General features: G+C 44.6%; 1 protein-coding gene across 2 annotated transcripts in view; it reads right to left on the bottom strand.

Moving 5' to 3' along the window:
• Nucleotides 1–12,110: 12,110 nt before the first annotated feature.
• CDH5 (cadherin 5) overlaps nucleotides 12,111–15,317 on the bottom strand; it is a 41,020-nt gene continuing 37,813 nt past the window's right edge. For both annotated transcript variants that reach the window (XM_066348683.1, XM_066348684.1), the window contains exon 12: nucleotides 12,111–14,261. In XM_066348683.1, coding sequence (XP_066204780.1) covers nucleotides 13,744–14,261 — 518 coding nt within the window. In that variant the 3' untranslated portion in view covers nucleotides 12,111–13,743. The remainder of the gene's footprint in view (nucleotides 14,262–15,317) is intronic.

Genomic DNA, 15,317 nt, shown 5'->3' with positions numbered 1-15,317 from the left:
GTTAACCCATTCATTGTTTAGTAACATATTTAGCCTCCAATGTCTGTGTGTGTGTGTGTGTGTGTGTGTGTGTGTGTGTGTGTGTGTTTTCTTGTGATTGATTTCTGTTTTCATACTGTTATGGTCAGAGAAGATGCTTGATATGATTTCAATCTTAAATTTATTGAGACTTATTTTGTGTTCTAACATGTAGTCTATCTTACAAAATGTTCCATGTGCACTTGAAATGAATGTATATTCTGCTGCTTTGGGGTGAAATACACTGAAGATATCAATTAAATTTAGCAGAGCTAATGTGCCATAAGGCTGCCATTTTCTTGTTGATTTTCTGTTTGAAAGATCTATCCATTGATGTCAATGAGGTATTCAAATCCCCTACTATGACTATATTGCTGTCATTCTCTCCCTTTATTTCCATCAATATTTGCTTTATATATTTAGGTGCTCCTACATTGGGTGCATAAATGTTTTAAATGGTTAGATCCTGTTGTTGGATTGCTCCCTTTATCATTATGTAGTGTCGTTTTTGTCTCTTACTGTAGCCTTTGTTTTAAAGTCTGTTTTGTCAGATATAAGTATTGCTACCCCAGCCTTTTATAAATTTCCATTTGCATAAAATTTGTTTCTCTATCCTTTTACTTTTAGTCTGTGTGTATGTTTTGTTCTAAGATGGGTTTCTTACAGACAGCATATATATGGGTCTTACTTTCTTATTCATTCAGCTACTCTATGTCTTTTGATTAGAGCATTTAGGCCATTTACATATAAAGTGATTATTGATAGGTATGTATTTATTGCCTTTTTATTCTTTTAACTATGTTCCTATTTTCTTCTTCTTTCTTTATTTCTTCCTTGTTTCATTTTTCCTTTTTCTCCCTTCTTTCTTCTTCTTCTTTCAGGCCCTTTAACATTTTTTATAATACTGGTTTGGTAGTAACAAACTCCTTTAGCTTTTTCTTGTCTGGGGAGCTCTTTATTTCTCCTTCAATTTTAAATGATAGCCTTGTTGGATAAAAAAGTCTTGGTTTAGGCCCTTGTTTTTCATCACTTTGAATATTTCATGCCAATTCCTTCTGGCCTGAACTGTTTCTGTTGAGAAGTCAGCTGATAGTTTTATGATTCTTTCTTTGTCTTTAACCTTTGCCATTTTAATTATGATGTGTGTTGGTGTGGGCCTCTTTGGGTCCATCATGTTTGGGACTCTGTGCTTGCTATACATGCATGTCTTTTTCCTTCACCAGGTTACGGATATTTTCAGTGGTTATTTCTTCAAATAGGTTCTCAATCCTTTGTATGCTCTCTTCTCCTTCTGGACCCTATGATGTGGATGTTGTTACACTTCATGTTGCCCAAAGGTCCCTTAAAATCTCCTCATTCTTCTTAATTCTTTTTATTATTATTATTTTTTGCTGTTCTGATTGGTGTTTTATTTTCTACCTTGTCTTTTAAATTGCTGATTCGATCCTCTGCTTTATCCAACCTACTGTTTATTCCTTCCGGTGTGTTCTTGATGTCAGATACTGTATTCTTCATTTGTGACCTTTTTTTTTGGTTACTATATCATTTTCATAATGTTGAACATTTTTATAACCATATCTGAACTTTATATTACTTACCTCAATTTCATTTAGCTCTTTTTCTGGAGATTTCTCTTGTTCTGTCAGTTGGGGCCTGTTTCTTTGTATCCCCACTTTGGCTGCCTCTTTGTGTTTGTTTTTGTGTATTAGATAGTCATGCTATGACTTCCAGTCTTCATGGGATGGCCTCATGTGGTAGGTGTCCTGTGGGACCCAGTGGTGCTATCTCCTTGGGTGCTCCAGGAATGTCCCTTGTGTGGGTTATATGGGCCCTCCTGTTGTAACTGGGTCTTGATTGCTATTGGCTCGTTCATGTGTTTGATCGACCCTCTAGCTGGCTGCCTGTGATGCTCATCTCCCACCACGGCATGTGAGCGGCTGTGCAGGGGCTGACCTCATGAAGAAGGGTTCACCTCAGCAGGGTTTGGGGTCTGTTGATATCACCCTTTGGATATGCTGCTTATGAAGCTTATGTCCTGCTCTGATGTTGTCTGAATCTGACCACTTGGTGTGTTGGTTCTGGGCCTCTTGGGAGGAACTCTGGTGCTGGCCAATGTAAGATGCTGCCTGTGACTGGCCGTCAGAAACCTGTTTGGAGCTACAAGCAATCCACAGATTTTGGCTCCCCCTGCTGGGCGTGGATGCACACAGGAGGGCCAAACTGCGCCCCAGGGCTGGCTTCTATCAGCACTGGGTCTGGAGGCGGGTCTGCAGAAGTCCCAGAGCACCTGTGATTCCTTCTCAGGCTGCCTCCACCTGCCAGGCTCCTGTTAGGCTCAGTCACTGAGAGACCTCTGGTAGAGTCAGGAGGATGGGGCTAGTAGATCTCCTCTGAAGCTTTGGGGAAGGTGGTGGGTGTGGCCCCCAATCCAGAGTCACAGGACTCACTCTTACCTGGATTTTGCCCTGACCTCAGCAGGTGGAGCCACTAGGAGCCAGGAGGATGGGTCTGCTGAAGCTGAGAGGGTGGGAGGAACCAGTCAGGTGCACAGGATAGTGGGGACTGGCCACTATCCCAAAGCCAGACAACTGAGTCACTGACACCCCTGAGTCTGTCTGGACCTCTACACTCTGGCCAAGGCAGCTGACTTCTCAGCAGGGCCTAAGATCCACAAGGTGGGGCAAGAGGGAATCTAGAGGGTGGGGCAATTAATTGCTTTCCTCCAAGCTGATGCCACACAAAGGGGACTGATCCACCTAAGAAAGATGGCAACTGCAGTATTGGAGAGTGACTCAGCACAGGGATCCTGGTGACTATCCCCCTGTGTCTCTCCCCAAAGAGCCACAAACCCCATATTATCCTCATGTGACTCTAGTCTGCTTTGTCCCCCCTCTGCTCAGGGTGAGTGTCTGTGAACAAAATTTGGGGCATTGGCCCTTTAAGAGAGTGCCTCTGTCTTTAGCCATCTCTTCCTGGCAGAGAGAAATCCTGTTGCTTTTCACAGCCGAATGTCATGTGTGCCTCTTCCAAGCTCTGGTGCCCTGGGCTGGGGAGCCCGGCTTGGGGTTTAGGCCCCACACTTCTCTGGAGGAACCCTCCCACAGCTAAGATATCCCCCCAGAACCTTGGCCTCCCCACCTAGGAGCTGTACTAGCTCTTTTTGGTCTCCATACTTCCTACCAGTCTCTATGTGGCTTCTTCTCTGAATCCTGGGGTATAAAACTCCTCTTTAGCTAGTCTGCAGTTGGTTATTCAGGATGATTGATTTTCAGTTTAGCTGTAATTCCAATTTGGTCCTGGGAGGTGAGTGTAACTTTTCACCTACTCCCCTGCCATCTTGATCTCTGTCTCTTCCACTCACATTATATTAGATAAAGCAAGTCCCATGACCAAGCTTGACACCAGTGGGCTGGGGATGTGTAATCTTCCCACAGAGAAGGGAAGTGCATATTTTGATCAATAAGACCACCTACTATATGTCCGAAGAAAGGCTAACAGTTTAATTTGATGGAGTGCATGGCGTGAGGGCAGATATGATGTTAAAAAGATGAAAATGTCAAAGAGAAGCTCGATCATGCAGGGCCTTGGGTACCAGGCTGAAGAGTGTGGGGTCTATTGTCTGGCCACGGAGGGCCATGGAAGGTTTGAAAATTGTGTTGAGTTTTAAGCAAGGTATTATTTGCACTTTAGGAAAATTATTTCAGTGGCAGCAAGAATGTCTGGCAAAAGTTGAGGCTAGAGATAGGAAGAGCAGTTGGGAAATTTTGGGAATCCCTTAGTAGAAAGAATGAAGAGGCCCCCAACTAAGGTTGGAACAGTAGAGAAGGAGAGGGATTCAAGAAATGTCAGGTGTAGAATCAAGGGAATTTGGCACACCATTCAACAGATATTTTAGAAAGAAAATGGATAAGTAAGTGCATGCCCTTGGACCTTGTGCACCAATGAAATGATCAATAAATTGATCACTTATAAAGTGAGACAGACTGTGACCAACTATCTCTCCATTTAAAAAAAGTTGTTGAGGTTTTAAAAAATTTTACTTTTAATTTACATATAGTAACATTAACTTTTTTGGGGGGGGGAGTACAGTTTTATGATTTTAACAAATGCATAGACTTGTGTAACCACAAATAGGGTATTGAACAATTCCTTCACCCAGGAAATCTCCCTAATACAGCTTCTCTTTGTTAGTCAAATCCTCCCTTCCCTTTGATTGTGCTGCATACCCCTCACTCAAAGTCAAATTGTCCTCCCTCACCTTCTATCTGGTTTTCTTTGTGCCCCTCCCTCCCCCAACTCCCTCCCTCTCCTTCCTCGCCCCCTCCCCACCCCTCCACCCCACTCCCTGTTACCATCACATTCTTGTCCATGTCTCTGAGTCTCATTTTTATGTCCCATCTATGCATGTGTTCATATAGTTCTTAGTTTTTTCTGATTTACTTATTTCACTCCATATAATGTTATCAAGGTCCATCCATGTTATTGTAAATGATCCGATGTCATCATTTCTTATGGCTGAGTAGTATTCCATAGTATATATATACCAAAGCTTTTTAATCCACTCGTCCTCTGACGGACACTTGGGCTGTTTCCAGATCTTTGCTATTGTGAACAATGCTGCTATAAACATGGGGGTGCATTTCTCCTTCTGGAACTGTTCTATAATCTGGAGATGTTTTCTCGGAACATATGTACCCTGATTTATCAATGTCACTGCATTAAAATTAATAAAAATAAGATTAAAAAAACCGTTTAAATTAAATATCAAATTTAAATAAAAATCAACAACAACAACAACAAAATCCTCCCTTCCCAACTCCTGGGAACCCTAATCTGTTCTCTGTTTCGCCTTTTTCAGAATGTGTGAATGGCATTATACAATATGTAGTCTTTTGCATCTACCATCTTTCACTTAGTATAATGCATTTGAGATTCACTCAGGTTGTTGCATGTATCAATGTTTCCTTTCCTTTTGTTACTCAGGATTTCATTGTATGGCTTTACCACAGGTTATTTTTATTTTTATTTTTAAAACCCCAGATCACTTTTCACTCTTTGGCTGCTTTATGTGCTTTCCCAGGTGGGGATTTTCTGTCCCCTGCTGAGTGTCCTATGCCTGTAGATCTCTCTCTATTCAGCTAAGAAAAGCCTTCTCTGGTTCCCTGAACTCATAGAGCTTTGACATAAAGGCTCACTTCTTGTTCAGCATCTCTTCTGAAAACAGAACCCCTTGTACAGCTTCTTATGTGACATTAAACATTGAGCCCGCAACCATTCATTACTCAGGACTCGAGCATTGTGAGTTAACTGCACTCTCTACACCCTAGGCTACTAAAGCACATTGCAGAGCCCTGTGGAGCCCTGCATGCCGGTGCATACTCAGTTTTCCCAGACGTCCCCGATGGCCTCTGGATGGGCTGTGGGAAATTGGTCCTAGTTGCTTCTCTTATTTCTTTGAGGAAGAGTAAAGCACTGCATTTACTCTCATTTATTCTGTGCATTGCAGAATCCTGTGGGAGTCACCTGGCTGAGCACCGGGTTTTCCTTATCCTGTGGGCTGAGATTGATCTGATCCAGGGAGTTGCTGGATATTTGAGGATAAGGAATTCCAAAGGCTAAGACAGGGGTCCCCAAACTACGGCCTGGCCCGTGGGCCACATGCGGCCCCCTGAGGCCATTTATCTGGCCCCTGCCGCACTTCCAGAAGGAGCACTTCTTTCATTGGTGGTCAGTGAGAGGAGCATAGTTCCCATTGAAATACTGGTCAGTTTGTTGATTTAAATTTACTTGTTCTTTATTTTAAATATTGTATTTGTTCCCGTTTTGTTTTTTTTACTTTAAAATAAGATATGTGCAGTGTGCATAGGGATTTGTTCATAGTTTTTTTTTTTATAGTCCGGCCCTCCAACAGTCTGAGGGACAGTGAACTGGCCCCCTGTGTAAAAAGTTTGGGGACCCCTGGGCTAAGAGATACAGGCCTTACGTGACCAAGTTCAAAGAAATGTTTCCAGAAGTTAAAAAATTAAAAACCCAGTAAATTAATGAATCCTCCAATAACAGTTTTGCCAATTTCAAATGTAATGATTTCAAAAGCAATTTAGTTAATTTTTTAAGAAAGTGTTTGTTGCACTAATAGTAAACTCAAACATTATTTTTAAACATAAACTTTTAAACTTTAAGAAATGACCTTCGGGACCAACTTATCAAATTCATTGTTTTTTAATGGAAGAAAGAGTTTACAAATTAACATTAAAATAATATATTTTCTGTTTATAAACAATGCATGATGATAGAAAATTTGAAAACCACAAAACTATGAGGGAAAGAAAAATTATTCGTAATTCTAAAACCTGAATATAAGTGTCTACTAGTAAAAAAAAAATGAGAATCTCACTGTAACTAATACACTGGGCTCTGCCTTTTTGCTTGATCTTGAATTCATCTCATGATCACCATGTCACAACATGACTTTTAATGGCTGGCCAGTATTATTTTAGGTATTTGCTATAATCCACCTAACCTATCTATTATTGTCAGACATTTCCGTTTTTTTTTTTTTCATTTTTTTGGGGTATATATCCTGTAATTAATATGGTGGCAGATATACCACATCTTCTAGGGGGATTGCTCGGTAGTCTGGGGTTTAGGTTTGGAAGATCAGAGACTCAGCTTGAGGACAACAGGATTTATTGTAACGATTCTTGACCCAGTGGCTGGAACCAGGGCCTTTCGGGATGGCCATGGTTTCCGGCCCAGAGTCCATGCTCCAGGACCGGCTAGGCAAAATCAGGGCAGGGCAGAGCGTGAACAGTAAGGCAGGAGCTCCTGGTGCCAGGAGGGATTATGGGGTTATTGCGACCCTCACAAGCCCAAGGATCTGGCAGCCAGGGCCAGCTGCTCCTGTGATTGAGGTTCTGGGTGGCAGCAGGGCTGCTAGAGGTCGCAGGTACCCCATTCCCTCAGGGAGGCAGGGAAAGAAGTCCTTGACTCCATTTCTCATCAGAGCCTGGCCTGAGGGGAGGCGTGGAGTGGGAGCCCAGGCACGTCGGGGTGTGGGACTCTGTGGCTGCCTTGCTGATGCAGATTCTCTGTCACGGTCCAGGACCCTAGGAGTCTGCCCTGTGTCCCGCCCGGGATGCCAGTGAAGGCCGAATGTTCGTTGTCTGTTGATGCTGTGTGTCCTCTAGTGGTCGTTTCCCCACAGTGAGCCTGGGTGGTGGTTACTGGCCCAGCCTCCAGCCTCTATGTCTGAGGAGGTCTTCGGCGGGTCCACATTTTCCTGGAAGCCGGGAGGTAGGTTCTAATTCTAACAGTGTCTTTAACCTGCTGTGTGTCTCTGGCCACATAATGCCCCTTTTTGGGGTCTCACTTAAGTCATGCTGACCTCAAAGGTTTGGCCTCTGGGAAGGAAAGGTCTCTGAGCCTCTGCTACCCCTGCCCACTTTGGTCAGGTCCGGGCGTGGCTGAGGCAAGTGGTTTGTGCAGTGCGGTAAGAAGATTCCAGGGAGCGCTGGGTCTGTGCCCTACCATGGGTGAGACCTCTGCCTTCACAAGGATCACACCTCCTGCCTCAGGGCAAATAGGAAGCGAAGAGAGGAGGTGGCCGAGAGATCAGAGCCAGGCCCCACTGGAGGATTGCGGGCATAGCAAATACCTGACCTAGAGTTGACTTGAGGCCTGGGAGTCTTCTTGGAGGAGGCGGAGGTAGTGGACAGATCTCATGGATTCCAAGGGTTGGACAACTGTAAGCTCAGGGAGCTGGCACTTCAGACAGTTAGGAAAACAGCTCAAAAGCCAGGATGGGGGGTGGGTTACACTAGCAGGAATGGCAGAATAAAGAAACCCTCTCTTTCGTAAAAGCGGTGAGGACAGTGGAAAAACTGTCAAAATCAACATTTCCAGAACCCTGGAATTGAATGAAGACTCAGGAACAATTTGGGAGTGTTGATTCAAGAAATTGGCTAAATCTTGGTAAGAACAGCGAACTTTGACATGTTTTAACTTACCCTAGTCTCAGCCCCCTCTCTCCAGCCCTGTGGTATAGCCTTCAAACTCAATAGCCCCGCAATTATGGGACGATAAGCAGCAGCCTCGCAGCCACAAGAAGGCACAGGCTAAGGTTGGAGCTCCTCCAAAGCCCAATTCCCAGATAATTTCCCCTAGAAGACCTCAAATTATTTTATTTTATTTTATTTTTTGTTTTACTTTATTTTTTTTAGGGGGAGTGGTATTTGTTGAAAACAATCAGTGGTAAGTGTGTAACATAGAAGCTGTCTGAGGCAGTGATAACAGCTGGGGCAAATGAGACACTGACCAAAACTCTTAAAAAGGAATAACTGGTAAATAAGCTGTGCACAAAAGGCTTTGAAAAACCTTGGCATATTCTTGTGAATCTATTTAGGCCACTCACATGCATAAGGCTGTGCACATGCCCAGGAAAGACCTGGGATGCTCTAAGCTCTCTACACTGGCTGACAGCTCTGTGCAACCAGGACGTGAAGGCTAAGGCAGAGTTGTAATCTGCCTGCATGAGCATTGAAGGACCTCCCCAACATACACAGAGAGCCCCTCGGCAACCGCTGAGGGACCTATCGGTTCTGGCCATCTAAGAGAATGAATCTCTTACAATTATTGGCTGACCACTACTAAGCAGAGACTTCAGTGGCTATGCACAACAAAAAGTACAAACATCATGCTATTAATTTAGCAAAGCCAATAAACAAAGTGCAGCAGCAACAAAACCCAGTAACAATAATAATCCCTGGGGCACAAGGATCTGGTTCCCACAGTTGCCATATTATATTATTTAAAACATACAGTTTTCTGAGAAAAATATGAAACATGAAAAGAAATGAGAAAGTATGGCCCATTCTTGGGGGAAAAAAACCCCCAATCAATAGAAACTATCCCCAAAGAAACCCAGATGTTGAACTTATTAGACAAAGACTTTAAACCGGTTATTTAAAATATCAATATGTCTAAAGAACTAAAGAAACCCTGGCTGGATAGCTCAGTGGTTTAGGGCATCGACCCAAAGTGCAGAGGTTGCCGGTTTGATATCCAGTTGGGGCATGTGCAGGAATGGCTTGATGTTTCTGTCTCTTTTTCTCTCTAAAATCAATAAATAAAAATTTTTTTAAAAAAAACTAAAGAAAAGTATAAGAATGATATCTCACCATATAAAGAATGGAAATTAATTTAAAAGAACCAAATAGAAATTCTGGAGTTGAAAGTGCAATTAGTAAAATAAAAGAGCCACTCAAAGCGTTTAAGAGCAGATGTGAGTTAGCTGAAAAAAAAAAAAAAAGATCAGCAGACTTGAGGGCAGGTCAGTTGAGATGATCTAGCCTGAGGAACAGAAAGGAAAAAGATGAAGAAAATGAATATTCCCTTAGATTCCTACTGGACAGCAGCAAGCATTCTAATATATGTATAATTTGAGTCCTATTATAGAAGAGGAGCAAGAGACAAAGAGGTGGAAAGAATACTTGAAGAAATAATGGCCCCCAGCTTCCCAAGTTTGATAAAAATATGAATGTACACACCCAATAATTTAATCCAAGTAAAATAAGAATTTATCTTAGAATTTATCCTAGACACATCATATTGAAACTACTGAAAATCAAAGACAGAGGGAACATTGAAAGCAGCAAGGGATAAACAACTTAGCACATACAAAGTTTCCTCTATAACAGGGGTCCCCAAACTACGGCCTGCGGGCCACATGCGGCCCCCTGAGGCCATTTATCTGGCCCCCGCTGCACTTCTGGAAGGGGCATCTCTTTCATAGGTGGTCAGTGAGAGGAGCATAGTTCCCATTGAAATACTGGTCAGTTTGTTGATTTAAATTTACTTGTTTGTTATTTTAAATATTGTATTTCTTCCCGTTTTGTTTTTTTACTTTAAAATAAGATATGTGCAGTGTGCATAGGGATTTGTTCATAGTTTTTTTTTGTAGTCCGGCCCTCCAACGGTCTGAGGGATGGTGAACTGGCCCCCTGTGTAAAAAGTTTGGGGACCCCTGCTCTATAAGTTTAATGGTCATTTCTCATCAGAAGCCAGGGAGGCCAGAAGATAGGGGGTTGACCTTCAAAGTGCTGGAAGAAAAAGCCTATAAACCAAGAAGTTTATATCTGGCAAAACTTATCCTTCAAAAATAAAGGAGAGATAAAGATATTTACAGATAAACAGAATGATCAGAATTTCTCACTAGCAGACCTTCCCTATAAAAAAATACTAAAGGGAGTCCTTCAGGCTGAAATAAGAAGACACTCAACATTAGCTTCAATCCACATAAAAAAAAAAAAAAGATTAGCCGTAAAGGTAATTGTATAGGTAGATATAAAAGACACTTTAAATGGATATTTTCTTGTTTGTAACTGTTCCCTCCTATCCTATATGAGTTAAAAGACACCTGCACAAAGCAATAATTACAAATCGATGTTGATGGGCGTACAATGTATAAAAAGTAATATGTATGACAATGGTTGTACAAAGGAGGGGCTGGTAGTGGAGCTATATAGGAGCAGAGTTTTGTATTAAGTTTGTACAAATTCTAACTATATTGTTCTAAGATTTAAAATAGAATCCTCAGGGGAATCATTAAGACAATAACTAAAAAAAAAATAGAGTAAAAGATTTGATAAGATAATTAAAGTGCTACACTAGGAAATATCTAACATAAAAGAAGGCAGTATTGGGATAATAGAGGGACAAAAGAACATAAGGCGTAGAAAAGAATTAGTAAAACAGCAGACACAAATCCCACATTATTGGTAATCACGTTAAATAGAAAAGGATAAAACGCTCCAATCAAAAAGCAGAGATTTGTAGGCTGGATAAACTGCCATGATCCAACTAGATTTTGTCCACAGAAGGTGCACCTTATGTTAAAAGGCACACGCATGGTTGAAAGTAAAAGATGGAAGAAGATAGACCATGTAAAACTAACCAAAAGAAAGCTGGAGTGACTTTTCTAACATCAGAAAAAAAAATACACTTTAAGGTAGAAATTGTTCCTAGATGCAAGAGGTACATTTTATAAAGCTTAAAAGGGTCAATCTGTCAAGAAGATATGGCCCTGACAACAGAGGCCAAAAGTACGCAAAGCAAAAATGGATAGAATTGAAGGGAAAATAGACAATTCAGGAATAATAGTTGATTGCAGCACTCCACTTTCAGTAATGGAGAGACTAACTAGAAGAAGATCAACGAGGAAATACAAGACCTGAACAACACTGTAAACCAATAAACCCTAATAGACAGTCTATAGAACAGTCCATCTAATAACAGCATTCCTCTTGCGCATGGAACGTTCTCCAGGAGAAAACATATGTTAGGGCATAAAACGATTCTCAGTGAATTTACAAGGATTGGAATAATAAAAAACTCTCTTCTCTGACCACAATGGAACGAAATTAGAAGTCAGTAACAGAATGAAATTTGGAAAACAGGCGGATATTAAACAGTACATTCAAAGTATGAAAAAAAATCACAAGGGAAATTAGAGTAAAAATTGTAAATGAGATAAATTGATTCCTGAGAGTTTCAAAAGGTAGTGTTTGTACAGAGCAGAAATATCCTTCCTGGGGGACATGCTGCTCTAGAAACCCTGCTGACAGGGGGCTCAGGGCAGGGCCCGGGCTGCAGTGGGCTTTCTCTGCCAACCTCCAGTTCAAGAGCTGAGTCTGACTTGGAGGCATCTCCTTCTTGTTTTGATTATGAGACTTCCCAGCCAGAATTCCCATGTTGGGGTCCACACCTGCCAATAAAGTGCCGGCTGCTTGCTGTTGCCAGCCAGCCACTTGGAAATTGATTTCCTCCCTTGCTGCTGGTGTAGCTCACCTCCCTGGTTTTTCGTTTGCCGGATGGAAACGGTATTGTGGCTTCAGTTGTCAGAGGCTTTTGCCTGATATGTAGGTGGGATTGGGGGGCATATACAGAGACTGGGTGATGGTATAGGGCTCTGGGAGGGGAGGGGCTGGACTAGGGGTCCCTGTTGGCAAATGTCCCCTGGCTCCTTAGGTCCCTCTGATGGTTGTTGTTGTTGGTGGTGTGTGTATGTTTCACATACACTGTCTCAGCTCTAGAAATGGAAGAATTCAAAATCTTTATTAGGTATACAAAACAATACAGTACGTCTTATGCACCAGTGTGGTCAATATATAGTCATTATCCCTAGAGTAATTATGACAGTGATCAGAACTAGAAGGTTACAGAAATTTGTTTACTCAACTAAAACACTTCACTTAAAATTGTTAACCTAAATAGCAACCTTATTATGTAAAAAAAAACACAAAACACATATGTTTGTGAGAGCTAGAAATTGTAAGTATTATTAGTAAAAAATGATACCCCCCCCCCAGTTATTGGTTAAAAATAAAGCTAGTGTTATGTACAATCCCTTGATGTATAAGGGGCCTTGCCCGGAGGGAGCCTCAGTCATGACTAGTCGTGAATCGAATGGAGGGTTTGCCTCCTCTCCTGCCCCCTCCCTTTAAGTGATGCCATTTTTCCCAGGTGAGTTTGCAGTGGGATGTTCCATATGTGGCTGAAAGTGGGAGACGCACAGAGGACTACAGGGCTTGGGGAGGACCTTCCGCAGGCTGTGCCTGACGAACGGGGCCCTGCTGGGGTTCCCTGAGATGTGGCAACATGAGGTGTAAAGGCAAATGGCGTGGCTCCATTCTGCAGTCAGATTTGCGTTTGGACGTTGGTCAGAGCTGCTCATTCTGGCGGGTCATATCTTGAGTGCCTCTAAGTCAAGAGATGAGGAGGAAAGAGAGGGAGAGAGAAAAAGAGAGGATGAATGAAGGACCCGGCGAGGCAGAGATGGGGAGAGGTGTTCTGCTCCAGGAACATCTGTTCCCACTTTCCAGGCAAAACAAGAGGAGTGTCAATGAATCTCAAATTGGGGTCACCGCTACTCTATGCCCTCTTCAGAGGGTGAGGGTGTGGAGGTGGCCCTCACCCTCTGATCTGTCACATGTGGTCTCCACTGTCCCTCCGGGATGAATTCACAGTTGCTTCAAAGTTCAGCAAGCCATTTCCCTGACTTTGGTTGAATTTTCAATGCTCAGTACAGTACAGTTAGTTCCTGGTGTGGCCGGCACGTGGGGTCCCCTGAGGACCCAAGGCATCCGGATAGCTGCAAAGGGCCACCCCCTCCCTCTTGATAGGCCTGGGGAGGGGCTAAGAGTGGTAGGGGGCTTGGGAGGGTGTGAGGAAGTTGAGGCAGGGCCGGTGTGATGGACAGTCCCAGCCTTCCTTTGGACTGAGCTGCAGGAATGTCACCCACAGGTCATGCTGTCCTGCCATTTGCCTCTAGGAAGACAGGGCCCAGGACCTCCCCAGCCTCACCAGGGGGTTTAGGGACTTCAGGGGAAGACCTCTCTCTGGCAGTTGGACATAAACCCTTTGAAGAGCCAGAGAAAAAGGTCTTTGATTTGGGCCTGTGGTCCCTGGTGACAGGGTTATGTGGATGGCCAAGTCCAGACAGACCACTAGCTTGGATTTTCCAGTATTTTGGGGGTCGCTATCACTGAAATATGTTCCTGGACATTTCAGGACCTGGAATTTTCTCCCCAAGGTGGTGAGGCCTCTGGGACCCACCAGGAAGGGCTGCTAGGCTGGGGCGTCAGTGCTGTAACTTGGGGGCTCAGGGCCTAGTGTCCAGCTGCTGGAGCTGCAGCGCTTTGGGTCCCCAGGCCCAGAGACACACGGCCTCTAGCACAGCAGCTCATCGTGGGGGTCCCTGCCATACAGCTCGGCCAGCATCTTGAACCTGGGCCCCCAGTCGTTGAGGAAGTCATAATCGATGTCTGAGTCAGATGAGTTAGTCCCCAAGGAGCTGAGGGACTCGGCGATGGATTCGGAGCCCTCATAGTCGAAGATGTGCAGTGTGTCAAAGGGCAGGCCGCTGCCATCGTGGTCTGCCTCGTCCTTCTTCACCTCGATCACAGCGGCCATGTCCCCCGGCTCCCCGTGCGTGGGGAGCGTGTGCCGCGGTGGCTTCTGCACCTGCGCGTACAGCGAGGGCCGCAGGTCCCGCCCCGGCCGCGGGGGTTTGGCCCCGCCGTGGCGCACCGAATTGAGCACAGACACGTCGTAGCTGGTGGTGTCCATCTCGCCTCCACCCTCCTCGTCGTAGGTGACCAGCTGCTCGTGGATCTCTGGCACACTCTTGCCGTGGGCACGGGCTTGCTTCCGGAGCCTCCGCCGCAGGAAGATGAGGAGGGTGATCACTGCCAGTGAGCAAGCAGGCGGTTAGAGGTGTGAGCCAGGGCGCAGCCCCTGGCTGGCCAGCGTCCGGGTTCCACCTGTACCCTCTCTCTTCCCTGGGGATTCCTCCAACTTCCCCGTGCAGCCCCAGCCCAACACAGGTTTGATTTCATCCAGAGACCAGGTGGGTCCCTCTCCCTACCTCCCTGGGACAGTCTCTGCCCCCACCCCCACTTCCCAACGTGGTCCTGACTGGCTGTCACCAGGCCACTGGTTGGGCTGAGGGGGAGAGAGACAGAATGGGGTTCCCTCAAGTTCATTCTCTCCCGCAGTCTCAGCCTCCCCTTCCTGCACCCCCCAATCCTTCCTTCTGGAACACTGTGGCGCTTCCTCTGTCACTTCTGAAGGCCAGCAGGCCAGAGGTCAGGGCAGAACTGGGGAAAGAGAGGGAGCTGGGATTGGGAGGGCGAAGGTTCCGAGGAGCCGTTGCTTCCTCGATGGCTATGACAGTGGGCGACAGTGGGTGACAGGGCTGCCTGCAGACACAGCACTCACTGCAGGAACAACAGTCACTTGTGAGCACCTGCTGGGTACGTGTTGACACGATACTGGCACATTTTCATGTTAATCACTCAAGGCAGGTATTCTTATTCCGCTTTCCAGTTAAGCAAACTGAGCTCGGGGAGGGGAGGCCAAGTGACTTGCCCAGAGCCTCCTGGTTCAGGTTCTGCGGTGTTGTAGATGGCAACCCTGTGCAAGGTTCTGGGGGGCATGGATCTACGAGAGTCTCTAACCCCTGAGGAGGGAGCACCAGGTGGTGCAGAGGGCTCCTAAAATTAGGCTCAGATCTTTCCCCAGGCTCTGTCCTTCTAGCCTTGAGACACTTAACAAGCCGTTACATACAGAAACAACGTTGAAATTCCCTCTCTGATCTGTAAGCAAAACGGAAACAGTGTCTCTGCTCTGTTTATATCTAGTAAGGTGGTTATAAGGTTAAGTGCACTTTCATGTGTGGTGGCGATGCCATTATTACCATTATTATTAATTATTACTCAAAGGGGAATCTGAGGCTGAACACT

Source organism: Saccopteryx leptura, chromosome 9 (genome assembly GCF_036850995.1).
Source record: "Saccopteryx leptura isolate mSacLep1 chromosome 9, mSacLep1_pri_phased_curated, whole genome shotgun sequence".
NCBI classification, from domain to species: Eukaryota; Metazoa; Chordata; class Mammalia; order Chiroptera; family Emballonuridae; genus Saccopteryx; species Saccopteryx leptura.
Note: the sequence above shows the minus strand (reverse complement) of the source record. Positions and strands in the feature narration are given on the sequence as shown.